Raw genomic sequence first — 19,573 nt, 5'->3', positions numbered from 1 at the left:
ACAATCCCAGAAAAAGACTAGTTTGCAATCGGTTCTTTTCCGCGCTATGGAACGGCTTGATGAAAAACATGTATTGAAATTTAAAGAAGGACTGCGTCCTCTCATGTCGTAAACCATAACTTTTATTCTTGGCTTTCCCCGTTAGAATTTTCCCTTTGTCGTCCTAGTTAGTCCCTTGGCAATTCTCCTCTAGTAAAGACGTGCCTTCGTCGTGCTAATAAAGATGAAACATACCTGAAATAAAGAGCACTTGCACCCATATTCCAATACTAATACATTGTTGTTCAACGTGATATGCGAGTTCTTAGAATTCACTCAAAAAGGGTGTGGATCTTATTGCTAAATTTTCAAGCAGAAATAGTTAAGCTTTCACTGGAGGAAATTGCCTCCTGGAAAACAATTTTCTTAAGGCGAAAAAATGTTATCCAGCAGAACATGTCGTTCAGCAAGGTAAATTTTTTCCTTCAGTGAAGCAACAAATGAACGCTGGAGGTAAACTCATTCTTAAAACGAACTAATCGATACTGACTCTGCACTCACATAATATATCTGAGAAATCGATAACAGCTGTAGGAAAAGAAAAAGTTACGGTCTGGAGAAACTTCGACGATGAACGGCCTTTGGAGACTGGACGTCTGCCGCCACCCACCGAGAGCCCCACCATTCCTGAATCATCGATGAGGTATCATGATTTCTTCATTAGAAACCATCCAATTCTGATGAATCCATCATAACGAATTCATAAAATGATGGGCTATCGTCAAAGTCTCTATTATTTATGCATTAGCACAGGTTAGTGGAGAAAACTTCGTCAGTCTCACATCAGAAATGAATCAGACCTCATCGTCTGAGCTTGAACCCTGAGGTTTTTCCAAGTATTATTCCCCATAAAGATGTTCGACAAATCCGAACATCCCGTCCCTCTACCCGAAACTGATTCTCCAATAGACTTTGCGAGGCTCTTCAATGTCTGTCGTGTAACTCTTCGGGCACTTGGAGTTTTCACTATAAATGAGATTTTTTCAAAATCCAAGCGAAAAATTTGGGACATGAAAGCCCTATACTACATATTCTGGCTCTTTCCCACATTTTTCGCCAACTTCTCAGAATTTCGGAGTGTCTTGGGCTTCTGGGAAACGGATGTCTATTACGCGTTGGAGGTGACAACTGCTGTACTGAGTGGTGTTATTGTCATGGCGCAGGGATTCTTCGTGTATCATTCTCGTAATGATTTACTGATACTGATAGCGGAGATACGACAGTTGTGGCAGAAGCAATTGGCTCGTAACGTCGCTGATGTTATCGTGAAGAAAGTCAAAAGAGCCAAGTTCTTCACGCAAGTTTATGCTACACTCATTATTCTTCTAGCGATTACTTACTCAGTTAGGCCTTTTCTGTATGAATGAGAGAAAAACTTTTGTTATATTGATAGAAATATTTGGCTACCGTTCTGAATGGCACGGAATAAGGATATTACACTAATTGTTCGAATTGTTAAGTGGTTAATTTGGCGGACTACCAAGTGCGAAAACCCCTAATTAATATATCGCGCATGCAGAAAAAATATCGAATGAAAGATAAAAACATCAGACCATAAAGCTTTGAATTACGATATTTGAGTATGCGATATTTTCATCAATACCATTCCCCACTGTGATATGTTGACGGTATCATATTATTTCCGATAATATTTATCATTACGATATTTTCCACCATAATATTGTTGCTTATTTCTTATCGTTGTTCCCCTAGAAGTTTCAGGAACAATCGTTATTTTAAGATTACTTAGTTTTTCAGCTTCGCTTCCTCCTCTCAGATGGATTCAATTTATGTACCTTTTATTTATTGATTAAACCTCAAGCTTTTAATACAGCAATATTGCGATGTAATATTTTTACGCTGTGTTATTTAGAGCGGCCACTAAATATTCGGTGCACTGTTCATTTATCAATGAATGTTTTCATAGTTTGCTACTTACACATGTTATATCTGGCAAAAACGAGACTTATGATATGAGTCAAACAGTTTTCCAAGCAATATATCCATGGAAACTTGATAATTTTTACAAATACATCGTTCATATCACGGCGGAAACAGTGGTATTTGTTAACGTCTCAGCATCTTGGATAGGTGCTGATATGATATTCCTGCAATTGGCGACTCACTTGGCCGCACAATATCAAGTAAATCTGGTAAACGATCAAATATATGTAAGGTATTCCAGAACCAATCGCTTACTCTCACTTGCTTGAAAATTTGTCCTGATTTTTTCTGCAGTTGACAATATTGAAAACTTATCTTTTGTATGCTTTCAGATTTTTTCAACAGCACGAAACAATTTTTTCCTTTTGAAATTTCACAAATTCGGTCAGAATACTCCACAAATGAAGAAAATCGACTTTGGTTGGTGATAGGATGCAGTGAATTTTTTTATATAGTATACAGTCACATATTCTATTTTATACGAATATGCAGGGTATCCCATTTGAAACAATACATACAAATGTCTTGTAAGGAGGCCAAGTGGCATGCAATTTTTGGAAATACTAGGGTGGAAACGCGCTTCGCTTGCGTTAGCTAGATTTTATCGTTTCGATACTAATACTTGCTCTAGATACTCAATGTATTTTATGCATAATTTCTTCAACAACAAACGGAATATCGAATTGTAATGATTTCAGTCACTGTGACTAATGAATTGTTTTCACTCATTTATGATTAAGTTCAAATACCCTGAAATTTTCGTAGATCGTTATTTGAATGTCCATAAAATAATCGATCTGTCGCTCAACTCTTCGTCATCTGGTCGATATGATTTGGCTGATAGTTGATAAGCGATCAATCGATCGTCTTATAGTATTTCAAATAATATTTTGTTAAAGTTTTATGGTTTTTGACCAGGAAAAAATTTATTATTGTGAAAAAGCTTCCGTGATAAACACTCGGAAGTCGTTCGTGATAAACACCTGAAAAGTTTTCGGCGTCATATTTGAAGAACTCAATGAAATCTATCAACTGACATACGATAAGTCTTTATTCTTCAAGTTCTATACATGGCGAAAGTCTAATTTTTAGCGTGGGACAACACAAAAAATTATAACAATCTGCTATAATTTGTAGAAAATTCGATTGAATCATAATTAACCATTGCACCCCCTCAAAAAACAATAAATATCATTCAAAGAGATATATGAATGATTTGATTTGCGTGTTGCAATAGTTATAGAAACACCTCAACTAAGGGAACTTCACAAAACAAAATCAGAAAAAACAATTTCATGACAAAAATTCTCATTGATTATCCCATTGAGGAGTGGAGCTCAGCCTTTCTGCATGTTCCCATCATGCCAACGATTAACATCACTTTATGAAAACGGAGTTGCAATTTGTAATTCATCTACACTAAAAAAAAAAGACATTGTTTTGCGAAGTATATTTGTTTGAGCCAATGAAATGTCTGAAATTCTCAAACGAGAATCCGCTTTAAATTCAAGTCAGAAGAATATTTGATTAGCAGAAACTTGTTCGAAGAAATTCTATTGCATTCAATTGATTGGAATTGCCTTTGAGGTTCAGGATCTAATATCTATTATCTCCGGCGTTGTTATCACTTTTATGTCCCAGAGCAAAAAACGCGATCCTAGCCTCGCTTCGCTCGATTCGATTTTTATCCCTTGGGACATAAAGTAGCATATGCACCACGGTCGAAAAGCATTTTCTCCCGGGTGGGTGTATAATATACTATTATCGTTCAAGGCGCTTTTGTATGCCGCGAACATGCGTGAGACTCGATTCAGGAGTCGGAAAATGGTAGAACACGGACCTTGGCGAGCCTCTTGTCCAGATTGCTACTCGATTTCCTGAGTAGTCTGGAAAAAACCATTTTACTGCTCCGGGAATGAAATTTACATTATGAAATCATTACTACTATCACAGTATTAGTGAAATTATTATTACAGTAAAATTCCCATTGGTTGAAATGCCCCGCTTCTACGGTTCTTCGCGCGATTCTAAGAACAAAATGTGGGATTCGATGTACGTTGGGAGAATTCATAAGATTAGAACACTCGATTTGACGTTTAGAAATAATATATAACGTCAATAATATTCGTTAGGTCGAAGGTGCTTGAATTAGCGCGGATTATATCGAAGATGTCCTGCGACAAGGATGGTGCGCTATACGTCATTGGTATGGAATTGTGTTGCTAAGCCGAGCAATGTGTGAGGCTGGTACGGTTTGAACAGATATGTAAATAAATGTAAATATGAAGGTACATTGTAGCTTCACGACAAAAAAAATAATGAGATTCATTTAAAAACTTACATAGTGAATCGTTAACTCATTGAAATGGAAACACTTGCATCTAAAGTAGAATGTATGGGGTATCCTATGACAAATCGACCACTTTTGAACCCGACCCCTTTCGATCTGGCTAAAAGTTTTCAACCTTTTCCTATCCCATGAGAAAAGTTTCTCAGATTTTTTTCAAAATTTGTTACCTAACCCAAAAAAGTTATAAATTTTCCAAAAAATGGTTTTTATTTTCAAATAGCCATAAATTTTTTAAAACTTGGCCACTCAGTTTCTTTGTTTCGGAAAATTTTGTTTTTTAATGAATTTCTTGGAAAAAAACGTTAAAAAAATTAAATTGATATACTCTGAAATTGTTGCCCTTTTCAATTTTCTTTATGTATTTTTTTTTTTCTCAAAAAAGAAACTTCAACTATTTATGCGATTATTGCCGCCAATCCCAGAGTGGGCTGTGACGTGAAAAGATTTTACTCCTCCTTGACGGGGCTCGGGGTGAAATATGAGCCAGGGCCACGTATGTATATTCGACAGAATAGAACTGGACTTTCGTAAGCAGTCCCACGGTACCACCTGAGTCCAGTTTTCCATCAGAAAACTGTTTGAATGTGTTGAAGCATTGTCATCTGGTCAGCTTTTAGAAGCTGAGGCTTCTTTGAAGTTCTCAAGTCGAAAGATTACGGCAGACCCGGACCAGGACAGTCGGTCCTGCGATAGCGCTAGTTACTTCGATCCGCTGATAAAACATTGTCCGCGTTGCACTGGGCTTCGGGAAATTTATAATCTCAATCTACGATTATGATGAGTAAGTTTCAAATTTTATTTAATTAAAATTTGAATTCTAGTCATTATAGTTATAGTCAATTTTAAAGACTTTAAGTTAATGTTAAATAGTGTGTTTTAAATTCTCATTATTGTAATTTATAACTCAAGACCAAATTTGCCCATTAATATACGGTTCTTGAAAAATTCGAACAAACGCCTTGGAACAAAAGAGGTAGTGGTCTATGAAGAGACAGAAAACATTGGGAATGACCAATTTTTCGACTCGAGTTGCAGTAAAAAATGCAATTGCCATTTTGAAAAAGCTTCTAGCGCTTGCAGTTTGTAGCTTGTAAGTATGGTCTTGAAATGGCTAAAAAAAATGTATGCATCAAATTTCCTTTTCGGAACCCTATCTTATAAGATATTTGGGTGCATTGTTTCAAATGGGGCACCCTCTCTATTGCATATTCCTTGGATATATAATCGATTTCAATTGTCGAGTGTTGTCGAAGGAATTTGCAAAATTTCTAAAAGAGAAAAAAGTCGAATGTAGAATAAATTCAAGACGAAGTAGTGTCAAGTGACGATTCAAAAAATCAATTGGGGCGGTAAGAATTGATGGGAAAAAAAATTTTAATCGAACGTTTATTACGTCATTATGTGCGTCTACAGATTATGAAAGCGAATCTCCTAAAAAAATTCATAGATACTGTAAAAAATCGCAGATTGTACCGCCTAATAATTGAAAATTCGATGAATAGAATTCGAGCTATCGGAAAAATAAGAAAACATTCAAGATATAATTTTTATAAAAAGAAAAAACCGATTAATTGGTTATGAAATACTTTATATTATTTGATATTTCAATAAATAGATGACTTTCTGATATTTCAAATTGAAATCATCGTGGATTTTTCAATTCCAGATTTTACACGATGACTTAATAGCAGTTGGATCTGGAGATGACCCCGCAACAATTCAATACACGCCAGTAGAACAATTGAATTCAATGGGCAAACGTCATGCTCATTTATTACTGTGAGATGCACGCTTTATTACTTAGACAAATGTCAAATGCTCAATGGATTTCAGATTGTCGGACAAATTTCAAAAGATATTCAGCCCCATACTGCTGGTTCTTATGCTGGTGACGAGTGTCAATATCTGCATATGTATCATCAATCTTCAGGAAGTACGATTATGGATATTGTTGGTAATTGTGAAATTGATTTATACATTATTTTCAGGAGCTTATGCAGCAGAATTTGGCTGGAGTTAATAAATGTGCCGTACATACTATCATAGCAATGATCCAACCTGCTATTTACTGTGTTTATGCCAATGATCTTGTCGAATGGGTAAGGGTCCCTCTCATTTTTCATATTTTACCATCTAATTTAAGTCATTAGATAATCAATAATTATAATTAAAAGTAAAAGTAATTCATTCCTCTTTAGAAAATTCAGTGACTTTTCTTAAAATCTATTTAACAGTATTTAGTGATGTCACGAATATATTATATATACATACATATATACCTATGTTTTTTAATTTCAATTTTTAATAATTGTCAAAAAGTAAAAACTATTTTTGTTTAAGTCATGAAATGAAAAATGCAAAATTACATGATTCATCATTATTTTATTCTAGTAGAACTAAAAAGCAGTGAATTTTTTCGGTCCAATTTAATCATCAATTTGTAACGAATCTATTAAAAAATGAACCGGTAATAAATTGCCAAACACGAAATATGACTTAAATTCATAGGATAATCTAAACTTATGCCATACATAAACGGAGGTGTATAATTTAATCTCGACATTTTGCTGCACTTTTATATACTTTATCATCATTTGAAGTGGAAAAATCAATTGTCGGTGGTTGAAGAAATTGGTTTTCGGAGGGAACTCACCGAAAATAAATGTTTTCTAGGCTGAATTGACAGCAATCGCTGCCTACACATGCCAATGGGTAGACAAAACCCGATATTTTCGTCACTCTGTCCGCCTCATCACCATGCGTGCTCAAGAAGCCTTACCATTCCGCATTTACGGATTCTTCAGTGTTGATTTGAATCTATTAACGCAAGTAGGTCCAATTATTCGAATAAAAATTATTAGCATATTTGAGCAAAGATTCTTCATTGTTGTACAAAAACTGCCCGAGAGAGATTTATGATATGCTGAGAAAAACAGACCTAGGAAACGACTAACTTACGATCGGTTGTCTTTCGCAGTCGAAAGCAATTTAATCCTAAGCATATATTTAAGGCCTGATCGGATCATCTGGATTATCGCGTCTATAAGTATAATATTTTTTCTTCTGTTTTTGCTTTCGAATGAAAGCTTTGCAATCGTTCAATTTTGACATTTTCTCATTTTTATTGGAAATGATGTAGAATGATCTGAAACGTAAAAATACGAAGTTTGGCGACTATGTCTGTGCCTCCCTCCCCCTTGAGCAATAAAAATATTTTTAGTGGGCCTAAACTACACATTTACCGAAAATCCCTCTGATAATTTTTTGAATATTGTAAACATTTTTTTGAAGAAGAATAAATTATAATTATGTCAGCCAATAATTGGTAGAAATTTCCGAATTAAAAAGCTAAAAATTTAGGTGGCCGTCAGCCATCACTTTAAAGGGCGAGTAGAGGACAGGTGCAGGGCAATTTAAATCATTCCGTAAAAGGCACAACCAGAACAATTGCAACATATTTTTCCCTTAAAAATTCTTTAATATCCTTAGATTGCTTTCAATTACAATAATCTTACCGTATGATGCGTAAAACCCTCGAAATTACAAGAAGACAATTAAGATGGCGATCAGCTATTATTTAAGAAAACAGAATGAGGAGGGATACAGGAAATACGATAAGCATACACTCAAATAAATGTTTTCGAAACACCCGAACACCTAAATTACCTGCACCGATGGCCAGCTAAAGTGACTGGTGATGGCTACCTGCATTTTTTTTGTGAAAATATACTACACGGTCGTAAAACCCTGCATGCGGACTGAATGACAGAAACAAGGCAGTGTCTACACACAGAGTGTATTGTTGAATACCATAGACGTATGACATTTTTTCTACCATGGATCTATGGCTTTTATCGACCATCTCCACAAGTAAATCATGGTCTATGGTAAGTTTTGCAATGCGTCCATGGCACTGGGTACATGGCCATGGACACATGGATGAGAACCATCAATAGATGGTAAAAAACACTATGTGCATGGTGATTTCTACTATACACCTAACCGATTACTGGGTGTATAGCAATCAGAACTATGACTTTACATTTTTTTTATTGGTACAAATTGCACATATGTACATTACTTGGGAATGCTTTTATTGTTGTATTGTTATCCAAAGCTTTACGGTCTTCCGGAAATAGTTGGAGGTGAGAAATTTCACTGTGAATGTTTATACCGGCAATACATTTTTCAATTTATTTGTACCTCCATTAAGGGACTTGAATATTTAAATTGCTCTTTGAGAGAGAAAAGAACCAGAATTGAAGTGAGGTATACGATTTGATACATATGTGCTATTTGTACCAATAAAAACAGATGTAAAGCCATATTTCTAATTGCCATACACCCAGTAATCGGTTGGGTGTATGGTGGAAATCACCATGCATATAGCCGTGTGCCATGAACGCATAACGACCGTTAAGTGTATGGTATTTTTTACCATGCGTCTATGGTTCTCATCCATGTGTCCATGGCACAGTGCATGGAGGCATAGCAAAACTTACCATGGACCATGATTTACTTGCGGTGATGGTCGATAAAAGCCATAGATCCGTGGTAGAAAAGCCATACGCCTATGGTATTCAATCATAGACCGTGTGTGCAGTCACTGTCAAAAAAAATCCTTCGTCACTCGGCCGAAAACCACTTTTCTGGCAATTGTGAACCTACAGTCTCAGGCGAAGTCGCGTTCCTAAACATTTATAACGGCCTAGTGACGAAATATACCATTATTGCATCTTGTCATTGATTTATTAATTTGCACCTGCATTTCAATAATTTAAAATTCACAAATGGCTATTCGCAGATTGCCGTTGGCGCTGCGAGATTCTTCGCGATCATAAATAATCTATCTGGAATGGCCGATTGAGAAAAGGCACGTGAATACCTCCGATTGACTCCTGGAATGCAATTATGAATGATACATTATTTTCTGAGTACTCATATATAGCAATAAATGATCTGATGAATTGAACAGAATCCAATTCAATGGAATTCACACAGAATTTAATAAAATAGAGAATTGATACTGTATTGTAATCCTTTCAAACATAATTTAAGGCGCTATTGGCGTTTTTAAGTTTTATCACTCTTCAATGACTCACAAATTTTCGTAATCGTACCTGTCTTTTTCTAAACTTATGGTAATGTTTTGAGAATTTTTGCTCAAGTTTCTTACTGAGATCGTAGGAACGTTTTTCCACAGTGATGAAACTTGATCAGACATAGAATGATAATAAAATTTAAAATATAGGTATATTTGTTCACGTCTATGTTATCAACCATTTGTGAAAAATTTGTAAAAAAAATGTTGAAAAATTGGAAGATATTGGCAATAACTCCAGTGTAACAAGTGTAACTCGGAATGATAAGGGCAGCATCTCCGCCGCGTTTCCAATCGGCGTTAAAGTACTTATCATATTTTAGGTTAGACTGTACTATCATTTTTAGTATTTTTGACGTATGCCAAGCAGTCTCCTTATTTTTCTTCCTCTTAATTTGTGAATAATCCGTGTGAATTAATTAATGGGGCATTAATGAGAGAATGAGGTGATCATGAATAGTCTGGGACTGAGTCTGATACTTAGAATGGGGTGCTTGTGCTCCAAGGAAACAATTACTGTCAACTCCACCAAGTACAGGGTTTTGGAACATCTTGGAGAAGGGTATGTGTATTAATTGACTAAAAAATTCTCCAAATTAATCTCGAACATACAGATTTTCACCAATTTATTAAGAGGTTTGAACTTTCAAGGAAAAGTTGAATAGAGAAACCTTTGTTTTTCTCTGACAAACTCTGAAGTTCCATTCGGATTCTATAAAAATGAATTTTGTGTTCGAGTTCCATTAAAAAATGCCATTTAGTTTTTAGAAGAATTCTATAACCCATTAGCCAATGTTAAATAGTAGCACGTTCGAAAAATTCGTAACAATAATGGGTATTGCTCGCAAAAAATAGCCAAAAGTAAAGTTTTTTTTCAAACTTACGATGGGGTTGACGTGAAAGAATACAGCGTTTTTGCGTTTTGTTATTATTTAATGACCCTCCAAGTTTCGAGGTGTGCCAACATTTTTCTGTATTTTTTCTAAACTTTTGAAAAGAATCCCAAAACTGTGGGGAAAATGCGTGAAAATGATTACAACACGACGAAACTTCTTGAGCCATTGAATAATGACAAAACGCTTATATTTTTTTGAAACAATCTCATCAATAATTTGCCAAAAAATTTTAAAAACGGGAATTTTCGGGAAAAACACAATGATAACAAATATCTCGGCAAAATTGATTCGGAGGATATTCACATTTAATATTCAATGATAATAAGAATAAAGTGAAAATGAAAACAGAAAGGATAAGCATTTTCTTGGTTTTTTAAACGCTTTTCTCGATTGTGTTTTTTAAATGTTGTACTTTTTCGTTATCTTTTTTTCCGTTTGAGTTAGTTTGATTTTAAAATTTTTATTGCTGATGTCATTCAGGCTCAGGATGTCATTTCTGTTTTTTTTTTTCAACGTTTTCTTTTAAACCAGATTTTTTTACATAAAATCATTAAAATAGCCACTTACTAAAAAAAGACCTACAGATCACTTTTGCGTCCGGCATTTTTTCTATGAGAATTCTTTGGCATGATTTTTCCTACTTTTTTTTCCAAGTTTTTACTATCAGAAATGAGTAGCAATAGCGAGGAAAAAAGTTGGAATATTTACGCCCAGGAAATTCTACATAAAACCTAAATTTATCAACTCTTGATAAAACGAAAAATAGGACTATAATCTTTTATCAAAATTGTGTAGAAACAAATGGCATTTTTGAATATAATTTTAGTGAAACTTCTCAATACACTGAGAGAGAAATTCAGTAAAAATTACGTGCCTGTTCTGTAATGTGCCAGTCAAAATGATGAATTTTTCTCTCCCTATAGAAATTTAGAGTAATTCCTCAAAGAACACTCGGTTTTTGCATTAATTTATTTCACATACATTTCTTGGTTAATTCTCGTAATCTGGAATTCTTTTTTATTAGGGGCTTCAGCACAGTTTATCTAGTGGAAGATATCGAGAGTCACAAGAAATATGCGATAAAAAAGATAATTTGTCATGGGCCTGAGGATCAGCATGCGGCCGCCAAAGAGATCGAGTGCCACTCAATGCTGAGGCATCCAAATATTATTCCTCTAATTGATTCAGCTCAAAACGGACTCGCCGATCCCCTCATCAACTCAACAGGAGAAGTCCTGCTGGTTCTGCCTTACTATCACGTAAGAATAACAATCCAACAGTCTAGAAATCCAAACCAGTAATCACAATAATAATGCCTGATATCTGTTCCCTAGAGGGGAACACTGGCCCAAGAATTAGAGAGAAGATCCAAGAACTCAAATTACCTCACTCCCCTGGAGATTCTCAATCTATTTCTTCAGATTTGCGAGGGTGTTAGAGCCTTCCACGAGGTAAAACCTGAGCCCCTGGCACACAGAGACCTCAAGACGGCGAATATTGTAATGGGAGATGGCATGACCCCAGTGATAATGGACCTGGGCTCTGTTGCTCCAGCTAGGGTCAAGGTTTGTGGGGCTCAGGATGCTCAGTCCCTTCAGGATGTAGCTGCCGAGAGGTGCTCAATGCCCTACAGAGCACCAGAACTTTTCAACGTCGAAAGCTACTGTATGGTAGATGAGAGAACTGATATCTGGGCCCTCGGATGTATTCTCTACGCCCTTTGCTATTTTAAATCACCATTTGATGCTGTTTATGAACGAGGAGACAGCGTCGCTCTTGCTGTGATCAGTGCTAATGTCACTTTTCCCGAAAACGCACCTTATAGTGAGGTAGAAACGTTGGTTTGTTAAATTTCAAGCGTTTTAGGCACTCCCATAATTGTATTGGACATTTTACATTCATATATTTTTAATGTTTGAATTTTTCAAGTAAATTCCAGGAAAACCAAATTAAATGAGAAAAGGTCAGAATTACCTAGATTAAGTTTACAGCCCACATGTACTATCAATCGAATCTAATTTTTGGTTCAACTTTCATGTTGTTAGTGTAAAATATTTCTACATTTGGATTTCAAATTGGAAAAATAAATAAGGCGTGGCAACAAAATAAAATTCAAAACAAAGATTACGTTCGATATATAGCACATCCTTCATATATTTTTAATTTTCAAATTTTCGAGCTAAATTGAGCATGGAAAAAGTACGAAAGCAAAAAGAGTTAGGATTATCAAGATAAACTTTAAGACAATTTTAATACTGTAATTTTTTCAATATTTCCCTCCAAAAAACCAAAATGAGAATTATATTCATTTAAAAAATTGTCATTAATTCTAGAACCAACTGAAAATGATGACTTTCGTGTTTCAGGAAATGCAGAATTTGATTCTCTCGATGTTAAAGACGAATCCCATGGAGAGACCCTATATTTATAGTGTAATTGAAAGTATTCACGACGGAATAGCGAAAATCGAGGGACGTGTTTGATCAGCAACAACATTTTTTATTATTTACTATTACACATATGTAGAAAATTAATAGAAAGAAATTAATTTTATTCATGGCATGGATAATTCTTCAGTGGATCTATCAAACGCATTTGAAAATTTCATCGCTGAGGGTTATAATTTCGATGTTGAATTGCGCTTTAAATTATTTTGTTTTCAATTATCCACTGATTGCATTAATGCCACAATTATTAGATCACTTACTCTATTTGTAAAAGTACGTAATTAATGGAAAGATATTCTTTCCACATTCCGACCAAAATCATTAATATTTTGTAAAGAGAATTATAATGTGCAACGAATCCATCTGCATTTATTGTATATTGTATAGATAATTCAACACACGTGTATTAGCGACTGATTAAACGATTAATCGACTCTTCGTAACGATTGAAGAGAAACATTTGGCAATTATCGGTGTAGATTATATATTCGAAGCATTTATTAATGTAACTCAACATTCCTATGAATTATCAGTTATTGTAAAAGAAATATTTTAATATGGAGTACGAGTATTGTTAAAGAAATCAGAGGGATTTATACCATCGGAAATAAAAAAGTGAATATGAATTAAATAGTCATTGTTTCAATTACACACTATATGCAAAAATCGACAGTGAAGTGAACAAGCTAGATATCTCGAATGCTCCGTTTTTGTAATTATTCATTCGAATTATCTAAAGAACTATCAACTTTGAAGATGAAAACACTAAAGAACTTGTTTGCAACTCATTACATTTCGGACAACAAAGCTTCTCTAATATTTCCTCCTAAACTCAATTGTCTTCTACAAAACTATTATTTCGGTTCATTTTTGATCCGTCCAATTGATAACTAAACGGCTTTGAAATTAAAAAATTATCTTGTTCCTTCAAAATGTTAATTTAATTCGGTGTAGTATATTTTAGTTTTTCATTTTCAAAGAAATTGGAGGATTTTGATGGTGGTGAGAATGCATTTTGGATAATGAGTTTTCGTTGTAGTATAGAATCGTTGGACAAAGTCATTTTGAATGACAAGTTTTTGTATCACACGTACCCAACCCTATAAAAATTAATTCCATAACGAAGTGATAAATCGCATTTTCCGCTTTTCATAATTATGAATTTATCTCAAAAATGATCAATTTCTCCAAAAAAATAATACTCCCTTTTTGTAGCTAATTACATTTTTCACCCACCACCAATCTTTAAAAATATATTTTCTCCTAAAATTAATAGCTTCCGAAATGAATTTTTCGTAGAATTCAAAAAAAAAAGATTGTCAACATTTCATGTTGGCCATTCTGTCGAAATAATTCAAAATTAAGTTGTTTGATGGCGCGTACATCGATCGCTTCCTTTTCCGTTTTTGCTCTGATACAGGTCTGTGTCAATTTGTGTTTAATAATTATAAATCATTTCACTAATATGCAATCCTAGTGTTGTTGGAGAAAATAGCTATTGAATATTGTTAACGAATTCTTCATTGTGATTGTTGCGGACGTATTTGTGGATTATTGAGTGATGGATCTATTCTTTTTTACAGAAATAAAATGGTGCAGCGACTCACCTACCGACGACGTCTGTCGTACAACACGAAGAGCAATCGAAGACGAGTGTAATTATTTTTTATTTATTTATTATTATAAATCACCTAGAGAGCGAATCTTTTTTTATTTTGATCGGGCGAATTCCTTCAGGGTTTGTGGTCGAGTTTTGAAAGTGATTTTTTGAAGTCAGAGAGGTTATGTTTTCCTGGGGTACACCTTCACGTGTCAACAGGGTAGGGTCAACAGTCTAAAATAACAATCATGAATATCAAATTTTCAATTATTGAATTGAGAATTTTAATTTTTCCAGATGTTCTTTTTAATTTCCTGTGGCTCGCCAATTTTAGTGGTTTTATATGTGAACATCAGTCACGTTAATTTGATTAGTGTTTCGGTGATTATTAATTTCCGAGACAAAGTTAATTTCTTTTTTTTGCGGGAAATGCCACCTCTCACAAAAAAAATTGCTTCAAAGTTTTTGTCTTACTCGCCTAATTGTTTAAATCTTTTTAAATCTTTAGATAACATGACGAATTTGAAGATTTGGTGAATCAAAGTATTTCTGTTATTAAAGTTATTGGTTTATTCCAGGGTACGTACTCCAGGCGGCAAGCTTGTGTATCAGTACTTGAAGAAGCCCAAGAAGATCCCAAGATGTGGTCAGTGCAAAGACAAACTCAGGGGTATCCAGCCAGCAAGACCGATGGAACGTTCTCGTATGTGTCGACGTAAGAAGACTGTAAAACGAGTCTACGGTGGTGTTCTCTGCCACAAATGCGTAAAAGAGAGGTACACGAGCTTTCCAGCACCTTTGAATATCATTCTCATGAATTGTTTGATTTTTCAAATCGTTTCAATCGATATATGAAGAGGATCAATGGAGGAACCTACTCCTTCCTCCAAAAAAATCACTTAAATTTCGATTAGAATTGGAATTCTGGCAGAATTCAAACGAATTTTTGATACTCTAATCGTTTTTCGGGGCTAATTCTGTTGGATATTGAATTGAAAGAAGTAAATATATTTTGTTTTTGTTTTTCGAATATTTTTTCCATTAAAATCATTAGGTACGAATTTTCTCAACGTTGTAGTTTGTTTAATTTGGAATCACACAATCCGAACGGATCCTTTTAGAAAATTAATGCTCCAACATTTTTATTAAAAAATGTGAATTAATAGGTTTTTGATATGAAATATCCAATGGAAATACCGAAAAAAACGGAATTCTAACGTTCATTGCAGTCAATTCTAATAGAATCCCAATAAAATTAGTATGGAGTTTTAACAGAATTTTTCAAAAAAGATGAAGTTTTTTGTTGAATGTTTTTAGAAGTTTTTAGAAACAGAATCGAAGAGCAGAATTCCTCTCATTCTCAGAAACCTTTGAGTTCATTTTCTGAATCAAGGATGTCATAGAAAATTACTAAATACAAAAAAAATGAAATCTACTGAAAGAATTGCAAAATCAAGATGATTCGGCATTTACTCAAATGAAATTAATGTATTCACCAAATATCTTTTATTGAGACTTCATACTCGGAACTTTTATGCAAAATTTTTATATCTGAATCTACGCTTTTTGTATTTTTTTTTTTGTTAATTAATTCAGAAAATAATAACAATATTGATAATTCTTTCAGAATCGTTCGCGCTTTCCTCATCGAGGAGCAGAAAATCGTGGTGAAGGTAATGAGGGCACAACAAGCTTCGACGAAAACGAAGAAAGTCGAGAAGTAACTTACTACCCCACTATAATTAATTAATAAAAAAATTGAAAAAAACATACTCAAATATTTTACATGAATTCCTTCACCAAATTCCATCCCTGGGAAGCTACATATAAATAATTCGCCTAGTACTCGAAATGATTAAAAAAAACGCTAAACAAGGGCATTTATTTATTTGTAAAATGTCCATGCAATTGATTTAATGGAGAAACGGGAGGGTTTTTTGTTGAAAATTTAATGAGTTTCGAAGAGTCCTTTGATGGTTTCATTATCGACGATTGAGAAACATTAAATTCGAATTATCTTACTTCAACATTCGGCTATTAAATGGTCTTGTGCTTCCACGAGTTTCTTCCGTATAAAGTAAAAAGAATGTCAGTCACCATCTATGGTAACGGTTGAGATACAACATGAGACTGTTCCCTCGTTTCTTCCATTCCCGAGTTCTTGCCTACCGTGAAACCATAACGAGAGCTACAATCGCTGGAAAAAGGTGATTTTTGCTCTTAACAAGCGCCTTATTTGTTAGTATCGAGCGGACAATTCGCACTCTGGGCACGTTAGATACTTGGGAGTCGGGGAAAATTCTCCGGCTTGAATTAGAAATCTAATCTCGAATCAAAGAAAATCAGTGCGCAAACCTACAACAATTTTTCAACCACAAACAAATTTTGCAATTTTCTTTAAAAATAATTGCACAATCATCTTCGATATGCAACCCGTACTTCAATTTTTTTACCATCTTTTAATAATACTGATATATTATTTATGTTATCTTATTAATAATATAATCATTATTTTTCAAAGTTTAATATAAAAATTAAAAGAAAAAAATGTTCTAGTGTTAAAAACTCATATTCAGCTATTTAACAGAGCGCAACTGAAAAAGAAAAAGAAATTCTTTAATTTAGCTTCGAAAAATGCGACAAAGGAAAAAAATAGGAAAAGAAAAGTAGTGAGTGAGGGAGACGACAGAGAGAGAATGCCGGGAACTCGTCGAATTTGGCCGGCAAAAGTGAGAATGTCACGACGAATTTTACATTGTGAGGATCACATTTCTCGTGTTTCTCTTTTCTCCACACGAGATTTTTTTGCACAAGTCTCGAAAGGAGGGGGGAGGCCTTAGGGCTTTTGATTGTTTTTTCCACGTGCAATTTCGCACGACGGGCGCAAGAAAATTACAAGAGATATGTATTGCGGTTGAATTCTCGGATCCAGTCCTTCAAATTCGACTTCGATTGCTCTTGAATTACCCGACGTTTGCATTCGAATGCCGAAGAATCTCCATCCAATAATTCCTTGCATTGATAACCATCTACATTCCTTCTACTCGCTATCGTAAATTGCATCTTCATGCAAATTGTTTTCCGTTTTTTTATCAATGTTTATTGAAGAATTACCAAGATAAAAATCATTTTCCATATATAGGATTTTCCCATCTACTCATCAGAATAACACTAAATTCTTCAATTTCACTTCGACTTTTGATATTTTTTATTGATAAAACACGTAATGATCAATTTTTTATTTAAAAATTATTGAATTTGATTTATTATATATTTTAAGGAGACGATGAAACAGTATCGTACATTTAATCTTCATGTAAACTGTTCCCGGTTTTCGATAAACTTTCATTAAGCAATTACCAGGATAAACATTCTTTATCATATCATTGTTTCATCTACAAATCAAAAATTGAAAAATTTAGCTTTACTTCAGCTTTTTATTTTTTTAACCGACAACAGACCATATAAAAACATCATCAATAATGATTAACAGATTTTCATCATGAAGTGACAAAAATCAAAGTTTTAATGATAAAAACCTGAGTTATGCTCTTTTTATTATATTTTTTCGCTGAGAAAAGAAGGAACAAATTTCGTAAAATTAAAATTTTAATATTACAACGGATATAATATATCTGTTGCAAAGTCAGTGGAATAGTTTGAGAAAGATCAATAATTTTTCAATAAATTGTCAAATAGTTGCTGCGGGCTCATAGCTCATAATAAGCATTGACTGCTATAATTTACTGTGGGCCGTTTGACAAAATAACAAGTAGGTGGGGTGTCGGTTTTCACACCCGGGTCGCAACGGGGGGAAGGTATCCTGACGCCAAAACCCCAGGGGAATGTAAAAAAGGGACCAGAGAGACTGAACCGGTCCTGATGAATCTTTGTTATATATCCCCTCGTTCCTCCTAAACTCCCTCCTCCGTCCCTCATTCCCTCTCAACTATCGCCACACCAAGACCCCAAAATCCAGGGCTGTACACGGAGAGAAATATTCACTAAAAATTACCCATCTTTACCCTAATTCCACAGCTAAATGTGTTTGATGAAAATTTTGCGGAATTTATTCGGAGCGTTCCGTCATTTTTATCTGAAATTTCTGTGAAAAATTACGGAAAATTATGAAAATGCCAATTGACTTTTTGCGTAGCACTTCTAATCGTAGACATTAATCTCATTAATTATTTATCAAACAATAGTATTTTCAATACGCTGTGTGTAAAGCGAAATTTTGCGCATGGCCTGCAGAAAAGTGATCTTTGACTGATGGGATTATATCACTCAAGCCCCTCACGAGCCCAGAAACACTTTCTCGCAATCGTATCGATAAATATTCTATTTTTTCACTGGTATAGCAAAGAACTCGCAAATAACTCGCAAATAACTCACGCACAGCGTGAGTTACTCGAAATAATTTTCAGTGCAATAAAATCATCATATCGATATCTTCTCATTATTTGTCAAGCTTTTTACAAATTTCTAAGAAACGGTTGATAAAATTGAGGCAAAAAATATACCGATATTCAAGTTCTATATTTATTCAATATCACACGAAATTTCATCAGCTCTCAGTAAATTTTTGCGAAAATGCACAAAACATTACCAAAGATAACTTAACCACGATTTCCTGTTGTGAAAGTTACCTTTTTGGTACCACAGATTCACTGAATCAAATAATAATAATAATAATCAGTTCCAAGTGGGAAAAAGCCGTATGTTTTATTCATTTATGATGTCATCTCGTGGAACGTGATATACAAAAAAATATATAGCCATGCTGATTGAATCGGCGATAAGGAAAAACGAAAATACTGAAAAAAATAATTTCTAAATCCTTGAATATTTACGGGAGTTACGCTCTTAAAAGCTGACTGGTCAAAAAATAAAAAAAAAATTAAATAGCCATCTAATGATGTGTACAGGGGATAAGGGTGTGAACCTCGATGGTTGAGTTCACTCAGAATATCCCATATAGTTTTTAATTCACATTTACATATTTTCATTAAAACTATTCCGACTATTGAACAAAACTCGCGCCTATTGGACAATTGTTTATTTTATTGTTTACATTGAAGAACATGAAAATTTTCATTTTCCAGAATTTTTCCCTCAACTCTAAGACATCGATCCACCTTTACACAATAGCAAAATTTACCGACACCTGCATGAGAAGCAGAAGTGTTCACTTGA

General features: G+C 34.3%; 3 protein-coding genes across 4 annotated transcripts; all 3 read left to right on the top strand.

Annotated features, from left to right (window-relative positions):
- The first annotated feature begins 837 nt into the window (after window positions 1-837).
- Window positions 838-9,652, top strand: LOC105263166 (odorant receptor 13a-like). 2 transcript variants are annotated; one of them, XM_011299201.1, is made up of 7 exons: window positions 838-1,396; window positions 1,967-2,183; window positions 6,000-6,112; window positions 6,167-6,266; window positions 6,322-6,432; window positions 7,007-7,162; window positions 9,138-9,652. In XM_011299201.1, exons 1-7 carry the CDS (start codon window positions 894-896, stop codon window positions 9,198-9,200), a joined length of 1,263 nt encoding a protein of 420 aa, XP_011297503.1. In that variant the 5' UTR covers window positions 838-893; the 3' UTR covers window positions 9,201-9,652. The 2 variants fall into 2 exon arrangements, with proteins under 2 accessions (XP_011297503.1, XP_011297502.1); XM_011299200.1 differs by having other exon boundaries at window positions 7,007-9,652.
- Window positions 9,653-9,762: 110 nt separating this feature from the next.
- LOC105263167 (serine/threonine-protein kinase 16) lies at window positions 9,763-13,408 on the top strand. Its single transcript, XM_011299202.1, has 4 exons — window positions 9,763-9,996; window positions 11,355-11,589; window positions 11,665-12,159; window positions 12,697-13,408. The coding sequence occupies exons 1-4, from the start codon at window positions 9,887-9,889 to the stop codon at window positions 12,811-12,813; spliced, it is 957 nt and encodes a 318-aa protein (XP_011297504.1). The 5' UTR covers window positions 9,763-9,886; the 3' UTR covers window positions 12,814-13,408.
- Window positions 13,409-14,161: 753 nt separating this feature from the next.
- LOC105263164 (60S ribosomal protein L34) lies at window positions 14,162-16,135 on the top strand. Its single transcript, XM_011299197.1, has 4 exons — window positions 14,162-14,197; window positions 14,361-14,432; window positions 14,956-15,153; window positions 16,005-16,135. The coding sequence occupies exons 2-4, from the start codon at window positions 14,368-14,370 to the stop codon at window positions 16,099-16,101; spliced, it is 360 nt and encodes a 119-aa protein (XP_011297499.1). The 5' UTR covers window positions 14,162-14,197; window positions 14,361-14,367; the 3' UTR covers window positions 16,102-16,135.
- Window positions 16,136-19,573: the final 3,438 nt, after the last annotated feature.

The sequence above is a fragment of the Fopius arisanus genome, unplaced genomic scaffold (assembly GCF_000806365.1).
Source record: "Fopius arisanus strain USDA-PBARC FA_bdor unplaced genomic scaffold, ASM80636v1 scaffold00013, whole genome shotgun sequence".
NCBI classification, from domain to species: Eukaryota; Metazoa; Arthropoda; class Insecta; order Hymenoptera; family Braconidae; genus Fopius; species Fopius arisanus.
Note: the sequence above shows the minus strand (reverse complement) of the source record. Positions and strands in the feature narration are given on the sequence as shown.